This window comes from Nannospalax galili, unplaced genomic scaffold (genome assembly GCF_000622305.1).
Source record: "Nannospalax galili isolate Female #2095 unplaced genomic scaffold, S.galili_v1.0 scaffold344, whole genome shotgun sequence".
NCBI classification, from domain to species: Eukaryota; Metazoa; Chordata; class Mammalia; order Rodentia; family Spalacidae; genus Nannospalax; species Nannospalax galili.
The window spans coordinates 680,535-703,668 of NW_008352153.1; the positions used below are offsets into that span (position 1 = coordinate 680,535).

The window sequence follows — 23,134 nt, forward strand, 5'->3', positions numbered from 1 at the left end:
ATAAATAAAACACATGGGCTCTGGGGATTGAACTTCGGTCCATATGTTTGCAAGGTAAGCACTTTATTGACTGAGCTATTTCCCCATACTTCAAGTTCAGTTCTGGTTCAGTCTTTAACATAAGTGCTTTGACTTATGAGCATGTTAATACATGTAGCAAAATTCATCATTTCACTTTGCTGAGTTTTTCTGCTGTAGTCATTGTCTCTTTCCTGCAGAAGGTCTCTGTCTGCTACCCCTGCTGGATCTACAGGACCAGATGCCTCTTGTCCTTTACCTTGCACCCCTTTCCACATGTTTATTGCTAAGGTCAAAGGTATAAGACAGAAAGAGTTGGGACTACACAAAGGAAAAGAAAAGTAGCTAGATAAAGAAACTGGAGCAGAACTTGAAATTCTGATCACACGATGCTTTGTGAAGTGCCCTGCTTTCTTGCAACAGCAGTAAGACACCGGTCACGCTTTATTTGTGCTGTGAGCCTCTTATCTTCAAGCCCAAAGCAGTTCCCAGAGTTTCCAAGGTTGGAATCAGTGTTTTGTGTTTCTTTTCAAAATATCCACAACAAATCAAATGTACTCCTTGCGCGGGTTTGGAATTAGCCATGGTACAGCTAATCTGTGGGATTCTTAACTGTTCTCTCCTCCCTCTGTCCACACAGCTGGTTTCTGCCATGGCCTCGTCAGAGCACAGAACATATATCACATGTACACATGCACACGCTCCTCCTTCATGTCCTTCCATTCCTTGAATTATGTACTCTTCTGCAAATACGAAATTAAGTGCACTTTAATCTATGACTTTCTCACGAATTTTTAAGATGCTATGAAAGAGCACTTTAAAACTCTGTGAGATTATATACCTGTTCACCAGGTCATAGTTTTCACCAAGTTCACACTTTCTAAACACATTTCTCACCCTGATGGCTATAGTGCCATCATTTGCAATGTACACATGTACACTTCCTACAGATTGCCAAGCCTGGCCTTTGAGTTTTCCTGGTTACAGGGGAAGGTGGACCCAGATACAGCCTTGCTTTCTCAAAGTTGCTCACTGCCTTTGGCTGTGCAGCTCTGTTCTTCCTTTGATGATAGTTACAGAGACCCTGCTACACAGTACAGATGCTGGATTTTCAATTCAGATTTAGTTCCATAAGACCTCCAGGAAACAGTTTGAAATGCGAATTCTGCTTGTTATTCTGAATGTTCTTCTTTCTCTTCTTAGGCATTCCAGTGTCTCTCAAAGGCGTACAAATGTGACACACAATCCAGTTGTTGGGAGAAAGATGTTGCATCATTTAAGGAAGTGGTTGAGAGAGCCTTAGGACTTGCACATGGTATTTGATATCCATAGCATATTTTAATGTATTCTTTACTGATAACATAATGCTAGTCAGAAATCAAGTTCCATTATAGAAACTTTCAGATTATTTCAATATTATTAAAATTGTATTTAATTCAGAAAACATTTATAGACTGCCTGTTAACATAATGGGCACATTGGTCAAATAAGAAGAAACACGATAGAGGCTTAAATACTGTCTAAGTAAATGATAGAATCAGAAACCTTAAAGATGTGAACTACCTTTATAACTAAGAAATTTCATTTCATGCAGTGTCTTTGTTGGTTACGTAGTATTAAGAAAAATTATACCATTTTTTGATTCATAGTCTTCCTTTATAAATAGAAATATTCTTGGACTGGGATTACAGCTCAGTGATAGTGCTTGCCTTGCATGTGTGAGGCCCTGGGCTTCTTAAAAACTAAAAACATCAAAACATGTAGATCTCTGGAGTACTTAGCAATATACAAAGAACTATGGCAAATACAAAAGAAATACAAAATATAATCCCTGTCTAGGAGAAATTTAGAGTCTATAATTTGTAGAGGAGATAACCTTACATATAAAATTTTTTGCTTATCAGGTTATATTTACAGGGGAAGACTATTTTTACTTATTAGCATTATTGAAAAATACCTGTTAAATTTAGACATGTATTTTGCCTTTTTTATATTTTTATTTGAATATGGGTGCATGATTCCCTGGAAACCTCGGGGTTAAGAACTGAATCCCAGGGGCTGTGAGCCTCCTGAAGCCTGCTTAACTCTCTGCCTGGCTTTTCTGCCACTAATAGTGACAGCAAGTAGGAGATAACAAAGACCATGAACAGGACAGAGAAACGGGTACTAAAGCCAGGACCAGCTCTACTGCGTGCTTGCTGGGTGATTTTGGGTTGATGAGTTAACTTCTTTGAGCCTTTGTGTAGTTGTAAGTAAAATGAGAGAATACCTGCCTATGCTGTTAGGGAGATTAAGTAAGATCATTTCAACCCTTGTAATACTGTACCCGTGGTTTAAATGTAAATCTTTCACCCTCCTACCTGCACCCTGTTTCTTTTGATGTGCAGGATCTGGTCTATATGATAAGGGACTCAAAAAGAGAAGAACGGGGGTAAAGCATAGCTGGCTTGTAGAGAAGTCACAGAACATTCAAACGGTTTAGATATGGGCTTGGGAGTTAATAATTGTACTTATGGCCTTTGATATCCTTAACTGGAAGAATATAAATGTGCAGTTTCCGGAACCACCTAGCCATTGGCAGATAAGGTAGCGGGGCTGAGGTCTGTGTGGCTGAGCTGTAGAAAGTTTGGGTAATTACTGGAATGACAGGAGAAGGCTGCTCTGGGGGTGGCCGCACTTCTGTGACTTGTGATGGCCTTAGTAGGGAAGCCAGGGGCTCAGGGGAAACCACACTAAAGTGTATTATGTATGTAATTAGCAGGGTGGGATTTGCTTTGAAGAGTATCTTATCTACTCCAGCTTGACCACTCTAAACACTTCTATGAACAGCCAGCTCTGCAATGGTCAAAGTCAAGATATTTTCTGTAATCACTAGGTGCTGGTATTAAACCTGTCAGCTATAAATATGCAGGTTAGGTTAGAAAAACACTCCAGAAAAACAACCTTTATTTTACAGCTTGACATTGGTTTTAAATTGTTGTTGGCACTGTTTTTCATTAGGACAACTCTTTGGGAGAAGACAAGTGTCTATTCTTTGAAGTTTTCCTTCTTGTACTTTAATGGGTTATGTGTTGTTATTTCAACATTTAAAGCAGATTGAGTAGATACTCAGCTTTAATTTAAATTTATAAAGATAACTCTTATTTTTGTCTTTTTTGCATCTGTATGCGAGTGCTCAAAAAAAGAACTGGGTTTCTGTGATTCCATTCTCTCTTTTTTCTTTCTCCCCAAACACTGTTACCTTATATCACCCAGCTTTGAAAAGGAAGTATAACATTTTCTAAATCTTTGCCCGCTATTGGGTTGCTAATGGTAAGAGTGGCCATGAACTTTTGAGATGACATGGCCATCCTGACTTGGCAGGGAGACCTTCTGTTGCACTGCTGCCCTGTGTGCCTGTTTGCATCGTCTGGAGAAGATTCATGTACAGTTTCTGCAGTTCTGGGAAAGTGTGGACAAAACTGTCTTGTTCTTTGCCTTCTTGGAACTTTTAAAATAATGGTTTTCCCTGTTAGCTATAGTTGGCAGGAAGGAGGCAGCACTTTCTTGAATTATCTGATGGTTTGAAACAGCAGGTTACTTCTCCCTCCCTCTTCCCCCTTCCTACCTCTCCCATCTCTTTTCTCTCCCCTTCTCCTTCCTCAGAATGAGAGGATTAAAAAAACAAAACAAACACACACAAAAACCCACAGCTGCTTCTGATAAAGCTACTATGTATTAAGCGACCTGAGCAGGTCTACCATGGTAGTTGCATCTTCCCTCTGCTAAGAAACATACATATAATCCTCACTATCTCTGGGTTAGCTGAGCCCTCTGAAAATGGGTTTAGCATTGCTAATTAACATGCATCCTTTCTTCCATTAACTGAAAATTGTTGAAGTCTAATGTTACTGTGAAATAGAAACATCAAGTCTTAAAAATATCAGGTCTTACTGGCCGCAAATGATATTAATAATGTCAAAGCTATTTTGCCAGGCACAGGAAGCTTCTACTGATTGTCTAGGGTATGTAGTTCACTTTACTCCTTGAACTACTTAGTGTAGTTTTAAAGTAGAATCTGAGCTTTTGAATTTAGTGAACATCGTTTTAAGAAACAAAATGGAGAAAACGCAGGCGTTTATTTGTACAGAGCTCTTCATCCTTACAGAGAACCTCAGCAGCCAGCCTTCCCCAAGGGAGGGGGAGGAGGATGTTCTCTTCAGAATTTCAGGCTGAAGGGAAACAAGTTCCCTGGAATGCTGGAGGCAGAGTTTTCAGGGATGAATGACTTCCCTGCTGATGCTGGATGTGGCTCTGGAGTGGAGTGCCTGGCTCTGAGCACTCTCCTAAACGAGGCCATACACATTGTTGGTGCCAGTTCTCCCACAGTGCTTTAAAACTGGGTATAAAAGTGCAGTAAGCACTGAGCGCTCTGTTTCTGGCACGTCACTTTCTTGGGCTGGTGTGATCAGCAACAATGCGTCCTCCATGGTGACTGGGACCATGAGCTGTGCTACGTGTGTTCTGGTTCACTATGGGTGTCTTGCCTTCAGTAAGGTTTTCTTTGTTTGTTTCTTCACCTAATCACTAGTGTATGTCCATGTGTACAGACACAGGTGTGTGTGTGAGTGTAGGATCTCTTCTGATGATCTATAACTAACCAAAACCCACCTAGGTTCCTTTTAGTAGTGAACTTCATAACTAAAGAAGGGTAGAGGTGTAGCTTAGTGGTTGACAAGTGTTTGCCCAGTGTGTTCAAGGCCTGGGTTCCCCAGCACCACCAAGAAAAAGAAAGATAAAAGGAAGAGTTAGGGAAGTATACATAATTACTATTTTTCAAAAACAAAAACTTCCAGGTAGACATTGTTTCTGAGTTGGTTATTGTAAAATTCTGATGAAGTAATTGGTTTTTGTGCCTGTAAGTGATCATTACCAGTTCTTCCTAGTGTTTCCCTGTATTTATCTTGCAGTGGCTATAAAATGCAGTGAAAGCAAATCCAGGCCCCAAGAAGCTGTTCAAGTGCTTTCTTCAGCTCGACTCAATTTACGGGGCCTGCTGTCCAAAGCAAAGGTGAGACTAGTGTTTGTGTTACCTAGAACTGTGGGTAAGAGGCCATCAGCCTCAGCTTACTGCTCCTTTAAAATTTTTTATTACATTTTTTATTCTTATTTTGTGTGTGTGAGCGTGCGTGTGTGTGTGCGTGTGTGTGTGTATTCCGCAGAGCATGTGTGGAGGTCAGAGGACAACTTGCAGGATTCAGTTTTCTCTTTCCACTATGTGGGTCCTAGGGATCAAACTCAGGGCAAATGGTTTAGCAGCAGGCACCTTTACCCACTGAACCATCTCACTGGCCTAGCTCATGGCTCTTGAACTTTGTTTTACATAAAGACTTTGTTGCTGGGGAGATGACTCACTTGGTAAGGTGCTTGCCATGTAAACATCAAGACCAGAGTTCTATCTCCAGAATCCATGTTTTTCAAAAAAGCCAGATGTGGTGGGACATACTTGTAATGCAGCTCTGAGTAGACAGAGTCAGGCAATTCACTGGGGTTTGATGGCCAGCCAACCTAGCTGACCTGACAACTTCCAGGCCAGTGAGACACCCTGTTTCAGAAAACAAGGTGGATGGCACCTGAAACAACCCCGAGGGTTGACCTCTGGTTTCCCGTATGTTTGTGTGCACATGTACATGCACATCCTCACAGAGTGTCCCCACATCTTCCAGGAATGAACACTCACACATGCATGCATGATTTTGATGTAATTAAAAAACAGCACAGATAAAAATGTTGAGTAGTTTTTGGAATATGAATTTGACAGAAATTGTCAAGGTAGATGGCTGACTCATATTTGACAGGTAAAATCTGCTGTCCACTTACCAGTACCAGCCAGTGCTGGAATGCGGTGCCAAGAGTCACCTGGGGAGCTTTTCTGAGCTCTGGATTCTTGAGCTCTGTCTATGGCAGATACAGATTTCTAGTCTGGGTTGGGGCCCAGGAAATCTGTTAAAAGTTCCAGGTGATTCTAATGGGGAACTGAGTGTAGAGTGTATCCCGGGAAGCAAATTGGAAGGACTATGACTTTGATCACAGCTTTCATTACTTACTTTCACCACTTTGTTTGATTGCAAACTTATTTTTTGTGGCACATGGAAGCTACTTCTTGGACAGCTTTTTTCCTATTTGAAAAACAAAACAAAACAAGAAACCCTCCAGTCCTTTTTTAGTTTTGTTTTTGTTTTGGTTTTTTTTGGTTTTCTTGAGACAGGGTCTCCCTGTATCCCCAGCAGTCCTGGAACTCACTATGTAGACCAGGCTGGCCTTGAACTCACAGAGATCCGCCTGCCTCTGCCTCCCAAGTGCTGGGATAAAAGGTGTGTGCCACCACACCAGGCTTGGTTTTGTTTTTGAGATAGGGTCTCCCTGCAGCCCCAGGCTGCCTGGAACTCATTACATAGACCAGGCTGGCCTCCATCTCACAGAAATCCACCTGCCTCTGCCCACTGTACGCTGGGATCAAAGGTGTGTGCCACCAGTCTTTTCGTTATTAATTGCTTGATCTTTTCAGATTAAGGCATCATTTTGCTTCTGTAGATAATTAACTTACTGTATTTCCCCCCAGTTTGTCTTAGAACCCTTGGAGCTCTTAAGTCAGCAGCAAGCTTTCCCATGACTTTCCCCCAACTTGGGAGCTAAATTGTCTACTTTTGAATAGCTCACCAATGCATTTTTAATTGTCTCTGTGGGATATACCCCTCTGCATGTCCTGTACCTCTCTGCAAAGCTTTTTCTTGTATGTTACTAGCTTTGCTGGTCAGTACCTTGGATCAGTAGTATGTTTGTGCATATCCTGCATATGCGTCTATACTGTGGGAGAGTCCCAGGGTCAGAGAGAGAAGCCTCAGACTGTCAGCTATGTTAGATTGTTTTTTCTCATTAGTTCCAAACTTGATCATTGAAAAATGGAGAGAACTGCCTCTGCATCTCTCCTTGGAAGCTGTGGTGTCTGCAAGTCTCTGGATTGGTAGCAGAACAAAGGGTTTTTCTGTTTTTTAATTGGATTTACTAAACTTAAGTGTACTTTAAAAAGTGAAAATGAGTTGAAGTAACTATGTTAAGAGCTTAGTTCACACAGATCCCTCCTTTTGCCTGGCCAGGGACGACACAGAAATAAGCTCCTGGACCCCTCCCCCACTGTAAACAAATGCCTTATTCACACACACACACACACACACACACACACATACGGGCCACGCCCTCTCCTGACAGGGTGGCTCTTCTCCCCTCAGCACCTTGTACAGGGATGCCGCCCAGGGTGCTGTGGGAAGTAGTTTCTCCCCACTTTCTCCTTACCTCATTGAGAAGGAATGTAGGTTCTTTAGGATTTGTCTACTGTGATTCCTAGTTTGAAAATATGCTGTGTAAGTCCAGGTTATTTTCCTAAAAGATGTTTTCTCTTCTGACTCCACTGCAGCAGTTCTTGGGTCATTCTGTTAGAAAATGCTGTGTGAATCTTCTAGTCAAGTCTGATGAAAAAGATATATAGCATGCCAAATGAATTGTATGCCTGGCTAAAACACAGTGACACCCATGCCTGTTTTTGCACACGTGCATGGAACCCCCGTGAATGGTCACAAACCCTAAAGCTGATTCTCTTGGGTGCCTGTCCCTTTATTGGCTTCGCAGGCAGCCCTGGAGAGAAACTGCAAGGAGGTTCCAGCTCTGGTGGTATTTACTGGCTGTGCATGAACCTCCCGAGCAACTCCTTCTCCAGGGAGCATATGCTCATTCTTACTTTGTTTCACTGGGCTCTGTTCCTTATAAGAGTTTGGTAATCTTTGTGTGCTCTGAGGCCTACGTGGAAATCAATTTTTAAATATTTTTATATATTATTTTTATTTTATGTGTATGTGTGTATTGCCCGCATGTAGGTAAGTACACTTGTGTTGTGCAGTGCCCACAGAGGACAGAAGAGGCTGTCAGATCCCTTGGAAATGGGGTTATGGACAGTTGTTATCTGCCATGTGGGGGCTGGGATTCGAACCCAGGTCTTCTGCCAGAACAACCAGTGTTCTTAACTACTGAGCCATCCCTCCAGCCCCCAGAAATTAATTTTTAAATAAGTAGATTGAAGGTCTATCTTTTATGAAGTTGAATATAAAATATGTTCTGTTTGGATGAATAATGCCCATTCATTCAGAACTGTTGTGTAACACTGAAACAACCAACCAGACTTTAAGGCAGTTGCTATGAAGAACAGAGCTTTTTTTTTTTCTTTTGTACCAAGGATTGAACCTGAGGCTTTCCACCTGCTAGGCACGTGCTCTACTACCACCAAGCTATAGCCTGAGAGCCTTGAGTTTATAAGTTCAGGCGTATTGTTTAGATTTGTTACCTAATCACTACAGCTTGTACATTTCTGGAGTGGTAAGCAACTACTGCCGTTGTTGCTATAGTACTAGACTAATAGTGTGCAAAGAGCATTTTAATTGTTTCCTCTACCCATTTTGCTTAGAAGAAATTTTCACTATTTATTTACTTAATTTTATTTTATGTATATGAGTGTTTTGCCTGCATGTATGTAAGTGTATCAAATGTATGCAATGCCCACAAGATAGAACAGGGAGTTGGGTCCCTGGAACTGGAGTTACAGACAGTTGCTAGCCACCATGTGCTGGGAATTGAACCTGGGTCCTCTGCAAAAGCAGCCAGTGCTCTTAACCTTTGAGCTATCTCTCCAGCTCCAAAATTTCCATTATTTTGATGTTTATACTTTGCTTTTATGTTGCAGCAAAATTTTACAGATGTGGCAAGTGGAGACATTTGCAGAGAGTTAGCAGATGAAATGGCAGCAATGGATGCTTTGGTAGCAGAGCTGCAAGACCGAAGCAACCAGTTTCGGAATCAGTACTGACCATGTGGAAGCAGCTTTTGGCAAAGGTGCTTTTGCCTTCTCAAATCCTGATACCTGTATAGCTGAAGCACGAGCTACTGATTTTTACAATAAATTTGTTTGGTGGTTAAAGTTCTTATTTTGTGATATTTTCAGTTATTTTTACTTCTGACGTACATTAAACAGAAGGTTATTTCTTTTGGTCCAGTTATTGGTAAATTCAGCATTTCTATTCTTGCCATATTTCAACACAAGGAACAAATAACTTAGTCTTCTTTTTAGCATACAGATTATTCTCTTGCAGTCTAGCATGAATTGCATCACTCTGTAGAAAAACTCAGTATAAACAGGAGAAAAAAAGTCAGATATTAGAAGTTTGTGGAATCATTAGTTTGGCTACATTTGTGTTCAAGAATGCTAAAAGACTGGACTTGGCAATAGAAACATTTACACTTTTTGAGATTTTGTGTTTGTGTCACAAAGATACAGGCTTGGCTAAGCTGGAAATGTGAATTTGGTTTAACTCCTAAATCAAGAAAATGCAAGAAGCCAGACATGATGGCACACGACTTTAATCCCAGCACTTGAGAGGCAGAAACAGGCTGTTTCTATGAGATCCAGGTCGTCCAGATCGGCAGGGGCCTCAAGAAGACCCTGTCTCAAGAGAAAAAGGAAGGAAGGAAGGAAATAAATTATGGGCAAAGACAGCTATAAACGGTGCCATATTACAAAAACGACAGAGTGAAATGCTTTCTCAGTAATGTGGATGGAAACAAACATTGAAGGCAGCAGCTGAGCTTAACAATCTCAGCACAAAAGCCATGTGAGGGACTCTCAGGCTCTGGCTTGGACTGCTGAAGTTGCGATCCCATGCATAAGTCACCCATCCCTTGTAGTTTTCCATGTTCTTGTTTATAAGATGTAAAGTAGTAGAGCAGGAGCAGGAGTCGCTGCTTCTGCTTTCTGGTTTCAACCACCTCTGGAAAGTCAACATTTCACAATCTAAATATAAAGTAGTCTGAACACTTAAAAAGTCTTTTAAAAATTCTTTCATTAATTATGAGTGCTTACCAGTTCTAAACAATGTTATTTCCTTAACCATCCACATCTCTTTTCTATTATCATACTGGCCTTTAAAGAGAAAGTATGTCTCAAAGAAGTTTTTCCTGTAAAAGAGACAGTATTATTGAAAAAGTCCAGTAAGTGAGGTGGTAGCAGGTGTTAATAGAGACTATTTTAATCTTTAGGGAAGCCATTGAGGAGTGGGCGGGCAAATGGATAGTGGGCAGATAGGGGGATGGTTGGTGGTGGGTGGCAATGGATGGGTGGAACAGGGTTCTAAATGAACGTTTTGTCAGTACCCAGCCAGCAACTGCAGTGGGTGAAAAAGAAGTGGTAGAAAAGAAACACTGAGAAGCACAAGTATTTCGGGAACCAAGTGCAAGGCCAGAGCTCTACGTTTGTTCTCCCTGGGTTCACTGTAGAATGCCAGCAGTGTTGGAAGCAGTTTCTCCTGTGGGCCATTGCTGTGCTGGGTGGGTCACAGTCTACACGAGGCTGATCCATTCTCTTATTATAGGGTGTTTTTACAAAGGAGAGCTATTGAGGTTTTCTTTTAAGGAACATAGACTAAAAATAAAACTAACTGGAGTGAGGTGAGCTTGGAGGTGGAGTTTCACCTAGCTTCAGATTTGATCATGAGTATCTGTTTGTCAACGGTTCTGTATAGATTACTGGAGAGTTTTGTGTTGATCTATTTTGGCTAAATACAAATATATCCAAATGTCTTTTTCTTGTAGTTTCAACTTTGGTTTTCTAGTATCAGTGTCTTTTTTCAGAATTATTCTTTTGCTTTGCCAATTACAAAAATAGAAAAGATGTGATCCTCTAACTTTATTGAGTTCCCACAGTATGGATAGTAACAGCAGCAGCAACAAGAAGTCACCAAGTTCCCATCATGCCATAGTCATCATCTCTCCCCTCCAAGAGCCCTCCTAGTCAGTGCTTATCATCCCTAGGAAACCCAGGGTCACAAGAAAAGAGAAATAGGCGGAACCCAAAGCCTGCGTCTTCCCTGCTTGCTGTACTCAGCAAGTAGTCAGCTGAGTTGTCTTCTGACAGTGGCGTACCTTGACAGTTTGCTTTGTCTTCACTCAGAGTTCTCCAGGAGAATTCTGTGAGGTCTTGGTTGACAATAGCTCGTGATTCTTATGATTATTTACTCTTTTAAAAGGGTATTAATAAATTCCTTGTTAGTGTTTTTCCAAAGAGGTACCATCATATAGAGTAGTGAAAATGAACTCCAGTGGAATGAGATCCCATCTCAACACCCAAGCCAAACCTCAGGAAGCTTAGAGTGCTGCTGCCCAGCCTGGGAGGCAGAGCTATGATTAAGGAGGGCTGTGGGCTCAGAACCACAGAACCCCATTTGATGATTGAAGCCCATTTAAGGGTGGAGGGCTTGGCCCTGCCTCAAGTGAAGCCTCAGTACAGTGGTGAGAACCCCAAACATTGAGGGCTGCCTTGGTTTATGCTGGATATGCTGTTAGTGTGTCATTCATTCATAGATGTGTAAAACAAATGGTAACCAGTGTGTGTAGCAATCCACCCATTTTCCAAACCTAGTTCAAAAATTATGGCATACCCATAACTGGGATTATTTGTGACCGTTCATCTAATTTATATAACTACATCTACCAGTTTAAAGTCATGGTTGAATTTGATGAAGTGTGTGTGTGTCTGTCTGTCTGTCCATCCCTGAGTCCCCCCCCCCCATTTTTCTAACATCCACATCAATCTAAATTGCTGTTTAGATAAGGCAGCTCAACTTTACTGGCCAAGAGTGAGGAATAAAATCTGTTAAGTGGATACCCTGTACTTCCTTTCTGCCTGTTCATTCACAGGCCCTATAGTGAAATAGCAAAGAGTCTTTATTCAAACGGTGGGTGCCATGCTGTGGAAATACAGATGGATTTTTCACAACATTGCAGAAGTGCTTATAAATAGATAGGTTTCAATCAACAAATAGCTTATTCAGGCATGCGTTCAAATATAGTAGCTGCATTCATTAGACAGATATTTCTACTAATCCCAAGACTATACTAATAAAAGAGTAATCCCTCATCGGCTGAAGGTAGCCTTTCACTCTTTCACAGTCCAAAGCCTAATAATAATTGTAGCTGCATTTGGTTTTCACCAAGTGAACTTAAAAGCTGAGTTTATCTTGAAATGTTTCCTTTAGTTTTTCAGATTGCAGTAGCTTAGTAAGCAGAGGTACTTTTTACTCTAGATATGTGGCTTATAGCAAAGCCAAGTTAAAACTCAATGGCCTGTGCAGTTGGGAGTGTTCTCAGGACTATGGCAGAACACACTTTCTCTTTCCCTCTGGTTGATAGAGAGTGTTTGCTTGGGTAGATTCTGTTTCACCTTTTCCTTTGACCTTAGGATAAATAACAAGTTAATAATCCATTCTGAGACTCTTTGCAAACTCTCAGTATCGTAGTTTGACTTTCTGTTTGCACGATTTTTTCCCTTGGGCTTGGCTTTGTTCAACAGCTCTGTCCTCCTCCCATATTATGCAGAGCAAGTTGTAATTAGTTCACTTAACACAACACCAAAAAATTTTCCCTTGTCAGTGATGTCAGATCTGCCTTCCTTTTTATTATTCTGACTTATAAACTGCAGTGACCTGTGAGTCAACCTCACCATCTCCTGGCCATGTGCCCACATTGTGATCTCTGAAAAGGGAATCCTGCCAAGGGCTACAAGGCGGAAAACTGATATTATTAAATGGTCTTCTGAATGGTAAGTCTCAGCCATTTTTTAATCTTTTGTGATGTTATTGCCAGAAAGGGGTGAGGGGAGGTAAATCATCGTAATGTTTGGGAGCTAACCCACGCATTGCTAACTTTTTCCAGACTAGGGGTTCAAATGACTATCAGTATCTGCAGACATACAGAGTTACTACACGGTGCTGCTTATACACAGACACATGCTTCTTGAAGATTCTTGTTATGGTGAGGCTTAGATACATATAACCTCCTTGAGTCTGTTTTCTTATCCAGTGCCTATTAGTGATCTATATTGCATAGAACTATAATAATAAAATCCATCAAGAAGCTGCATGTATAGGAATTTGGAGATTTTAAAAAATGTAATAGATAACAGTGCAAATGAGTATCTTAGGGAAACCACTTGATTATAAACACTGACACCGTCTTTGCTGTTCCCTACTTGAGATCCCCATGACCTCTAGTGCTGCTGGGCCATGACACCAAAGTGTTGCTATTCTCAGCGTTTTCCTCCTACGTCAACCTTTCCCCTATTTCTGGGCTGAATGTGGGGGTGAGAGAAGGGACAAACTAAAATGTATGATAAGTTTTTATGAAGCGAAGGTGGAAAGCCCAAGTTCCTATCATCAGGACTTCAGAAAAGGAAAGAGAAATGATGCTAGGGGTGACAAGCAGAAGTGGGTTTGGGAGCCTGGGAAGGAGGTCAGGAGGAGCAGGAGCAGGGGGTGTGGGTATGCTGTATACATGTACAAAAATGCCACAGTGAAACCTACTAATTTGTACAATTAATGTGTTAAGTATGGTTTTTAAAAAGATGAGATGGTCAATTGGTTAGGATTAACTCAGGATTGGAAGACCTAGACTGAAATCCCAGGCTCATCACTCCCTAGCTGTGACCACATCTGAGGCCCTAAGCCTTAATTTCCTCAGCTATGAAATGCAAATTTCAAGCCTTGCAGAATAGACAGAATTTATCAGATGATGTGTGTGAAATATTTTGTGAGCAGTGACACAGTTAATTCTTGGTATGATCAAGAGAAAGGGGCATTGTTGATGGTCTGTCAGTTCCCAGAGGCTGTAGCCCCTGGGTGGGGTTAACCAGCAGCTTGGCTCCAGTTTCTGTAATCCCTATGGGGGTCATAACCTTGTATTTTGAGAAACAATGGTGCAGAATATCTTGGTATTCTGTGCTCTTCAGCACTATTTAGTGAAATCAGTTGGTCTCTAGGATGTCTGGTGCCAGGCCTGATAAATGCTGTCTTAGTAGTTTTACAGTTGCCTGGCCAGAGACCTGCTTATTGTGTTGGTCTCTCCCTTATTCCCTCCCTCCCTCCTTCCTCCCTCTCCCCTCCCTCCCTGTCTGCCTCTCTCTCTCTCTCTCTCTCTCTCTCTCTCTCTCTCTCTCTCTCTCTCTCTCGCTCTCTCTCTCTCTCCTCAACAAATAGAATCTCATGTTAGTTCTATTAACTAACTGTACATGCTGAGTTGACCCCCTCCTCCCAATTGCAGTTGGTAGGGCATTAGGTTATTTTGTTCAGGTAGGTATGCCCTGGTTAATGTTAATGTTCATTTTTCCTTTTAAATAAATTATAGTGCTCCGTGTTCATCTTTAGAAAATTATAAAATACAGTAAACAAGAAAAGATTAAAATTGTTCAAAAATCCCACCTCTGTAGGGCTGGAGAGATGGCTCAGTGGTTAAAAGCACTGACTGTTCTTGCAGAGGACCCAGGTTTGATTCCCAACACCCACATGGCGGCTACAAACTGTCCTTAACTCCAGTTCCAGAGAATCTGAAGCCCTCTTCCTACCTCTGCAGCACGGCATGATACGGGTGCACCACATACGTGCAGGCAATTCACTCATACACATAAAATCAAAATAATAAATATTTTTTTAAAATCCCACCTCTGTAGACGATAACCCTGTTAACATTTTTCTATATATCCTACCACACTATTTCTTGTGTAAACAAGTATACATATATATGGTCCCCAATTTATTTATTTTTCAACTTTACAGTGGCATAAAAGAAACAGGCAGTCATTCAGTTGAAACAGTACTTTGAGTGTTGCTCTTTTTCTGGTCCAGCAGTGTGTGGTCTGGTGCTCTGGAAGTTCCCAGTCAGCTCTGTGATCACTAAGGTGAGCAGCCTCAACTTTGCAGTGTATTATTCTGCTAAGTTGTAGTGTTCAGTGGGTTAAGTTTATTAGTCGCATTTTAATTTCTGATGTTTTCATCTTACAGTGAATTTATCAGAAAGTAGCCCTGTCGTAAGCAGAGGAACATGGGTCTGCATTGGAAAGAAAAGGTATCTTTTCAATAAGGCACATGCAAGCAGACTTCTTCAATATTGGTGAAGCTGGACTGGGATGATGGCTCAGTGGGTAAGTGTAAGGACCTAAGTTTGAATCCAGAATTCACATTTAAAACTAAAACTAAAAAGCCGGGCACAGTAGCATGCATCTGTAACCCTAGTGCACTTACAGCAAGAGTGAGGTGGGGCAGAAGTTCAGAAGCCAGCAGCATCTAAATAACAGAAGACCCCAATCTCAAACAAGGTGATGCCCAAGGTTGTCTGACCTTTACATATGTGTGCCCACATACATCATGCACATGTGAGAGGTCCACATACTGTGTATCCGTATATTTCAAAGTTATAAGCCAAGCTAAGAAACTATCAAATAAAACTTGTTTTATGCTTTGATTTTTACAAGTACTCCTTTGTAATGACTTAGAAATCCATATTTTAATTTAGATTCTCAAACATCTCAGTATTGTAGACCAGAAGCGGGGTGCTGCTCTACACGGCCTGTGTGCAACTAGGCTCATTCCAGCTTTTGGACTCAAGTCTGCCCATACCACCCCAAAACAACTGTCTGTGGCTACCCTTCAGGCCTGGGAGTACATCTATGGCTACCCTTCAGGCCTGGGAGTACACAGACTGGAGGCCACCCCACCGTCAGGAACATGGGCCAAGGAACAGGCTCACTGCTTCAGTATGCAGACTTTAGGGTTTTGGTCAGAGGACTCTTGGAGTCCCCAATGTATGAGCTTGGTCTAGAAGATGAAGCCAGTGCAGGCTGTAGATGGGTATGTCTCCTTGGTCCTGTGAGCAAAGGGAGCCTGGAGAAGCAACAGACGGCAGCTGCTTGAAGTGAAAGACCCAGAGCATAGGTACCCCTTGGCTTTGCCTAAAGGTGGGACAGTGTCAGATGTAGGAGTTCTTAGTAGGAACACTTGTTCCTGCTCCTTAGTATTCTTTAGAAATTGTTCTAGTCAGTATGCTAGAAGGAAAATAATAAGAGGAACAATTAGCCTAGGAGAGAAGAGTGATTTAAGGAACTAGACAAGCCGGTCTTCTCCTCTTCCCTTCTCTCCTCTTTCTTTTCCTCCCTTTGCTCAGTTAAGCAGTTTCTCAACTTTGACACTATAGATATTTGAATAATTGCTGTAGAGCTGTGTCTTTTTGTTTTGTTTTGAGACAGGGTCTCACTGTAGCCCCAACTGGCCTGGAACTTGCTATGTAGACCATCCCAGGCTAACCTCCATCTCATAGAGATCTGTCTACCTGCCTCTGCCTCCCAAGTGCTGGGATTAAAGGCATGAGCCACCATACCAGGCCAGAGACCTGTCATGTACCTTGTCTTATCATGTCTCTGGCCTCTAACTAGATGTCAGTAGAATACCCTTACTACTTATGATAACCAAAAATGTTTCTAAATGTTGCCAGATGTCTTCTGGAGGACAAAAATCCCCTTTTTGGAAAACCATTGACTTAAAGAACAGAGTAGAGGTGAAGAGAGAATTAGTGAGGGATAGCTCTGGAGATGTGTAGCACATCACTGTGTCAGAAAGGAAGGAAAATAAAGGAGCAGTTAGAACAGACTTCAGAAGGATAGACCCAGTAAAAATTTCAGAAGAATATTAAAGGTAAAGGGGAAGACATTTTAAACAGCTGAAAAATCATCAGAAATTATTAAAATTAATTTTTAAAAAAATTACTTTTTAATGTGTATGAGTGTTACGCCTGTATGTATGAAAGTGCGCCTGTGTTGTGTAGTGCCCACACAAGTCAGAAGAAGGTGTTGGATTCCCTGGAACTGGAGTTGTAGACAGTTGTTAGCTGCCATGTGGGTGCTGGAATGGAACCTGGGTCCTCTGCTAGAGCAGCCAGTGCTCCTAACTGCTGAGCCATCTCCTTAGCCCCAGAATTTCCATACAGATTTTAAAAATCATTTGTCACTACAAAGCCTACAGTTTTTGAGAAGGGGTTTCTCTCTGTAGCACAGGCTATCTTTGAACTTGGTGATCGTCCTGCCTCTGCTTCCCAAGTGATGGAATCACAATCATGTGCCACCATGTGGCTGCCTGTAGGAAGGAATCAAAAATAAATGATATAGTTTATAACAGCATAAAATTTGTATACTTAAGAGTCAATATTTTTTAAAAATTGATAAAAAGCATATACCTCAATAGAAAACTAAAACCTTTACAGAGAAATTAAGTCCTAAGTAAAGAAATGAGAGAATAGTGTATTCATGAATTGGAAAAAAACAGTAAGAATGATGTTTCTCCCCAAACTGATCTATAAATTCGGTATAGCACTAGTCAAAATTCCAGTAGTCAAGGATCATTTTATGTACAAAGCTAAGACACAATCAGATGTGAAGACTTATCACAAAGTGACAGTGAGACAGTGCAACTCCGGTGTGAGGACCGGTATGCCAGTGGCACGGAGCATAGAATCCAGAAGTGCGCATGTGCCGACATTTGATTTGCTACTAAGATGGCACTCCAAACAGTGGAGCAGGTATTTTCGGCGAACGGTAGTGGGCCAACTTAAATCTCTATGTAGCTGAAAGTAAATCTTGATCACTTGCCTCATACCACAGGTAAAGTCAATCCCAGGTGAATTGTGGACCTAAATGTGAAGTAATAAAGCATGGAAGATAATATAGGAGAATATCTTCATGATAAAAGAGGAGAGAAAGATTTCTTGAAAGCCACACAAAAAGCACCCTATAGGACAATTTCATACATGTATGTACATGTACTGTATTTTAATCTTATTCACCCCATTCCTCTCCCATGCCCTCCCACTCCCTCTGGATCCCTTCTTCCCAACAAGTCCCGCCCCTACTTTCATGTTTGTTTGTTTTCTTTCATGACTCACCAAGTTTAATTAGGGTTGCTTGCATATGCATGGGTGTGGGGTTATTTACTGGATCGTAGGCAACTTACTGGTGGCTATACTATTGAAGAAAATAACTGCCTCTCCACCATCTGTCAGTAACTCCTCAGGGAAGAGTGGGGTCTCATGAGCTCTCCTCCACCCATGCTGGTAGGTTGACAGAGGCAAAGTTTTAAAGACTGAACTGCATTAAAGTTAGAAGCTTTTGCTTAAAGCTATGACAGGGTGTGGTGGCAAGTGCCTGTCATCCCAGCTCTTGGGAGGGTGAGGCAGGGAGATTGAAGTTTGAGGTCAGCCTGGTCTATAGGGAGATCTGTTTCTAAAGAAGGTAGAGGTATGTGTGTCAGGGGATGAGGGGACATGACAGCTATAAGCAAATAAAACCAAGTAACAAACCGAGCATTATGCAAAAGGGAATAGTCAAAAATAACAAAGAAATGCTTGGACTCAACCATCAGAGTCTGGCAAGTTAAAATTTCATGTACTCAACACAGAAGCTAATGTCAAAGTGGTCGTGCATAGCAAGTGCTCTTGAGGATGGTAAAGACTGCAACCCTTGAACATGACTGATGGGAGAACAACCTGATACAAGTGTTCTGGGAAACACTTGGCAATACCTGCCAATGTTTTGAAGATAAGCATGCTCTGTAATCAACAACAGTTTTGCTCCTAGGCATACACAAACACAAATGCATACATATGAACACCAAAACCTCATACAGGAACGCTTACAGCAGCATCGTCCATCAGAGCCCCAAATAAACACAGTCTGTATGTCTACCAACAGAATGGGCGGGCAAACCGTGCAGTGGAATGGTCTACATCAATGAAAATGAATGTCCTACAGCCACAGCAACCTGAGTAGATTTCTTAAACCTGTTGAGCAAAAGTCAGACATGAAAGAAAAAAAAATACGCACAGCCATGTTCCCATGAACATAACAAAAATTTAGAGAGCGATGGGATTAAGCTACATTATTTATTGATGTATGCTCGGTGTTAAAGCAGTAAAGGAAAGCAAGGAAGTGATTACCACAGGACAAAACTGGTTACTCTTGTGGGTTCAAGTGGGTGAAGGTTGGAAGGTCCATAAAGGCTTTGGGGAGAGGGAGAGTCACCTTTGTTAACTTGGGTTGTAGTTAATGTGTTTTGTTTTGTTTTTTTCCGTTTGTTGAGCTGAATATTTTTGTTTTGTGCATTGTTCCAAATTTGTGTTGTATTTCACAGTGAAAAGCTCTGAAATACTAACAGTAGTGTAGCGACTCTTAATGTGTACCCCAGCACCTTTTCTGTTCTGAACTTTTGCACTTTTCTCTTTGTGATTTACTTCTTTTTGAGATGATCTGAACTGTCTTCTTAGGTAACTTTCCTTGCACTTACTGTTACTTTTGAGAAAGTGTATTGCTTTTTTGAAGTAAGATTTGGCACTATAAACCCAAACTTTACCTCATGTAACTTTAGCCCTCCTCCATCCCTACCACCAAACACCTTCTTAAACAAAGTATACCATTTTACAACTCCAAGGTGGATTAGTTGACTTTGTACCCTGAATTCTTTACTCCTTAGTCTATTACAGTTAAGATCCTATTCCTTTCCACATTGGTGTTCCGGAAGATAGTGGGGGGCTAGCCTACAGGAGGCTGGGCTCTAGTCACTTGACTGAGCATGGTCATCCCAGCAGCCAAAGGCAGCTTCTCACATTTCTTGAAAAGCATGGTGTTGACATGTTTAATATCCTGTGGCATTTCCTCCAGACTCTGTAGTCTGATGGGAAAAATCCATGATATGTCTGAAGGCCAAGTTGAACAGCAAGGCCTTGAGACCCTCCATTTCACAGCTCTGACTGGGTGGTGATTTCTCTGTAAGCTGCAGTAGAAGCACTGATAGTCATATGTAGGCAGGATCCACGCAACACCAGTTACAGGGAGAGCACTTATGTGTGCCTGGATAATTCTTGAACAAATAAAGGTGAAATCTCACCCACAACTTCATAGGGAATGATAAATCAAAGCCTAGTGCATGACACAAAGGAAAAAGATAACCCTAAGGTTTAAGACTTTTCTGGAAGAATTCCAAAAATGTACATGGCAAGGGAATGTCTCGAGAAAGCCTAAATAAGCTGGTGACCTGTAGATCAAAGGCACTGTATTTTATGAGCGTCTCCTGACCCTCAGTCTTACTGTCCTTTAACCCTGTCCCTCCCCCATCTGTCTTTACTGTTTTCCTCTAAGAATCACAAATCAGCCCTGACAACATTTGGTTTCTCATCTTCAGGAATGTAGCTGGCACATTCTTTATGTGATGGAGGCAGTCCCAGGAAGGGGTATGAACCAGAGAGAATGAAGAGTATCTTATTTCATCTGTACAAAACAAAAGAGTGTCTTTCCTTTACCAGAGCCTGAACAGGTCTGAGGACTTGAATGAAAGCAGACTGGCTGAGCTCGGTTCTGAGGCCAGATAGGCTGCTGGTGGGGGTGGGCTGGGGTGTAATTCATTGTGAGCAGGGGGGTTGCTTTCCTTCCTCTGTGAGTGTTCACATAATAGAGCCCTGGCACATTTTTTTTTTTTTAAATGCTTGACTCTAACATTCCACTAAGTAAACTGCTTCCCTGTACTGATCCCAAGTTGTATGGATTCACTTGGATCATAATTATTTAAAAATTTCTCATCAGTTCAATGTGGCCTAAGAATTTGGTGAAGTATACAAGTCAGGCAAGCCTCTGGGATGTCACCGAGTGATCCTTTCCTCCTGTAGTCACAGCCTTGGGATGTCCCCTTCCTGAAGCTCCTTGCTTTTGCAATAAAGTACCAGCAACACTGGAAGGATCTTCCTTCCATGATAGAGTGATGAATGATAGTGACTTCCATCTTTTTGGCAGACTTGCCCTGTCTGCCTTTGATAAAGCAGGCCACCATGTTGGAGAGGCTCGTGGGCCAGGAATGGATGGTGACTTTGGGCCAGCAGCCTACAAAATACTGAAGGAAGCAGGGAACTGAAGAAATCCCATAGTGCATCAGCTCTCAAGGAACCGAATCCTGCCAACAAGCACTTGAGTTTGGAAATGAATCCATCCCCTGAGGAGCCTTCCAAGGAGACCCTAGCCCTGACTGACACCTTGATTGCAACTTTGTTAAGAGACCCTGGATTAAGAACTAGCTTACCTATCCCTGGACTCCTGCCCCCCAAAACTGAAATAATAAATGTATGAGGTTTTAAGATGCTAAGTTATTTTTGCAATGTGTAATATTGGTAGGTTGTGTTATCTTTGCCTCCATAACACATTCCTTAATAGTATTAACAACTACAAAATGCATCTTTGGATGTATTTGGGGATTATATTTTCAATTTCAAATATGGTAAACTGACAGCACTAAGAACTTTCTATGGTGTAAAATACAGCTTAAAGACCCTCTGGAGTTCTCTGTGAAGAGGCTTTTCTGTATATGCACAATGTGGCTGTCAACCACCCTTCCAAACTTTTACCCCATGTCACCACTTCCTCGTGCTTCTGCTAAAGAGATGGTTTCTAGCCACCCTCACCATGCTGGAGCCAGCCTTTTTCTTTATCCATCTTCTGCCTGTAAAGAAGTGTGAAAGTCATCAATCAAGATGGAATCACTTGCGTCAGTCCCTGACAACAACAAACAAGTAGAAAAGAAAAAGGAAAGAAAGCTGGGACGGGAGGTTCTGAATGCAGGTTCTTCTTCATGCCTGCTAGTAACTGTCACCAAAGGTCCTGCCAGAACACTGATCTTGTACACAGGGCACAACAACTTAAACAAAAAGTATGTCTACACATCTGCCCAGCTACTGTCTGTTACTCATTGTGGCCAAGGACTATTGTTTCAAAGTACCTGATGTAATTTTCCTTTTCATCTTTAAAAGTTGCCTGGGCCCCCTTGGATATGCTCATGGTTTATTTACTGTGCCATGAATCCTCCCAGTGCAGTGCTTAGCTCACCCCAAGTAAATATAGCATTTGGGGTGGGGGAGAATCTCCCTGTTCATCTTTTAGATTGACGTGACCTTCATGGTACTTGTTCTTCCTTTCATAACCTCTTGTCTACAGTGGAAAACCCACTTCTTCAAGATTGCCCCTTCCAGCAGGTTCTCCAGAAGCCAGTCCATCCCTAAGCCAGGTGCCTGGCTCCTCCTTTTAATACTCCCACCTCCATGCCACTTTTGGCCTTGTGAGTAGTGTCCTGTTCTGACCATCATCCTGATTTGCTCTCTGACCTTTCTCTAATTCTGCCTCTTCTGATCACTAAGTGAGCTCCGAGAGCAGAGACTGCTCTTGTTTGTGGTGTAGCCTGTCCTACATCTGAACGTTGGGACAGGGAGGAGGTGGTCAGTCAGGGTTTTCAGAATTGAACTTACCAAAGGGCAGATTGTGATGTGCAGTATGCTTAGATGGTGTTAATAGATGTTTTCCTAAAAAAGTCAAAGAAGTTTGAGAAACCAAGGGTGCTCAGTTCCATCATGAAGGTGACTAAACTCTCTAAGAAGCCTGCGGGAAAGAACTAGGAATAGCCCAGCTTTTGGCTTTTTACATGCTGTGATGGGGCAGGAGCTTTGGAAGTGGCCTAGTCATGTCTCCAGTGGGTCCCTGCCCATGTAGACCTCTCCAAGTAGATGTTGTGTATTTCTCATTTTTGTTCTCAGTGTAGTGAGTTTGTCATGCTATATAGATACTGATAACAAAGGTGACATCTCTATTTATTCCCCATGTTTAGTCATGGGATTCCTGAACAATTTCAGCTGACGATGTGCTGAATGGATAGTGGTTCTTAACCCAGATCCTACTGGGAGGCACTAAGCCAGCTGTCTTGCACTAAGAGCCATGTTGGATGCCTAGTTTGACAGGGCCTCCTGACTTCTAGAACATTCTATTCAAGACTGCAGAGTCTATATTTGAAGAATTCAGATGCTAGAGAAACTTTTCCATCAACCTTTTCCAGATTCACTTTCACTTAAAGAGTGCTGAATAAACATTTCCTGTATGACAGGCCCTGTGGTAGATGCTTAGGGCCCTAAAGAGCATTTTGGTCTAATATGACTCCAAACATGAACAGATTATATTAGTCATGAGAGCTGAAACCCTGACATCTACTGTCTATAAGGCAGCTGAGGCAGCCTAGAAATGGGGAGTTAACTCCAAGTGCTGGACGTGTTACCCTAGGAATCAAGGTATAAAACAAAATCCAGTCCAACGAGAGAGAGAGAGAGAGAGAGAGAGGGAGAGAGAGAGAGAGAGAGAGAG

The 23,134-nt window shown here is 41.8% G+C and overlaps 1 protein-coding gene across 3 annotated transcripts in view; it reads left to right on the forward strand.

The window, feature by feature from the left end:
• Ttc27 (tetratricopeptide repeat domain 27) overlaps positions 1–9,026 on the forward strand; it is a 170,925-nt gene extending 161,899 nt beyond the window's left edge. For all 3 annotated transcript variants that reach the window (XM_008849048.3, XM_029554058.1, XM_029554057.1), the window contains 3 exons: positions 1,222–1,333; positions 4,968–5,068; positions 8,789–9,026. In XM_008849048.3, the coding sequence (XP_008847270.1) occupies positions 1,222–1,333; positions 4,968–5,068; positions 8,789–8,911 (336 nt within the window). In that variant the 3' untranslated portion in view covers positions 8,912–9,026. The remainder of the gene's footprint in view (positions 1–1,221; positions 1,334–4,967; positions 5,069–8,788) is intronic.
• Positions 9,027–23,134: the final 14,108 nt, after the last annotated feature.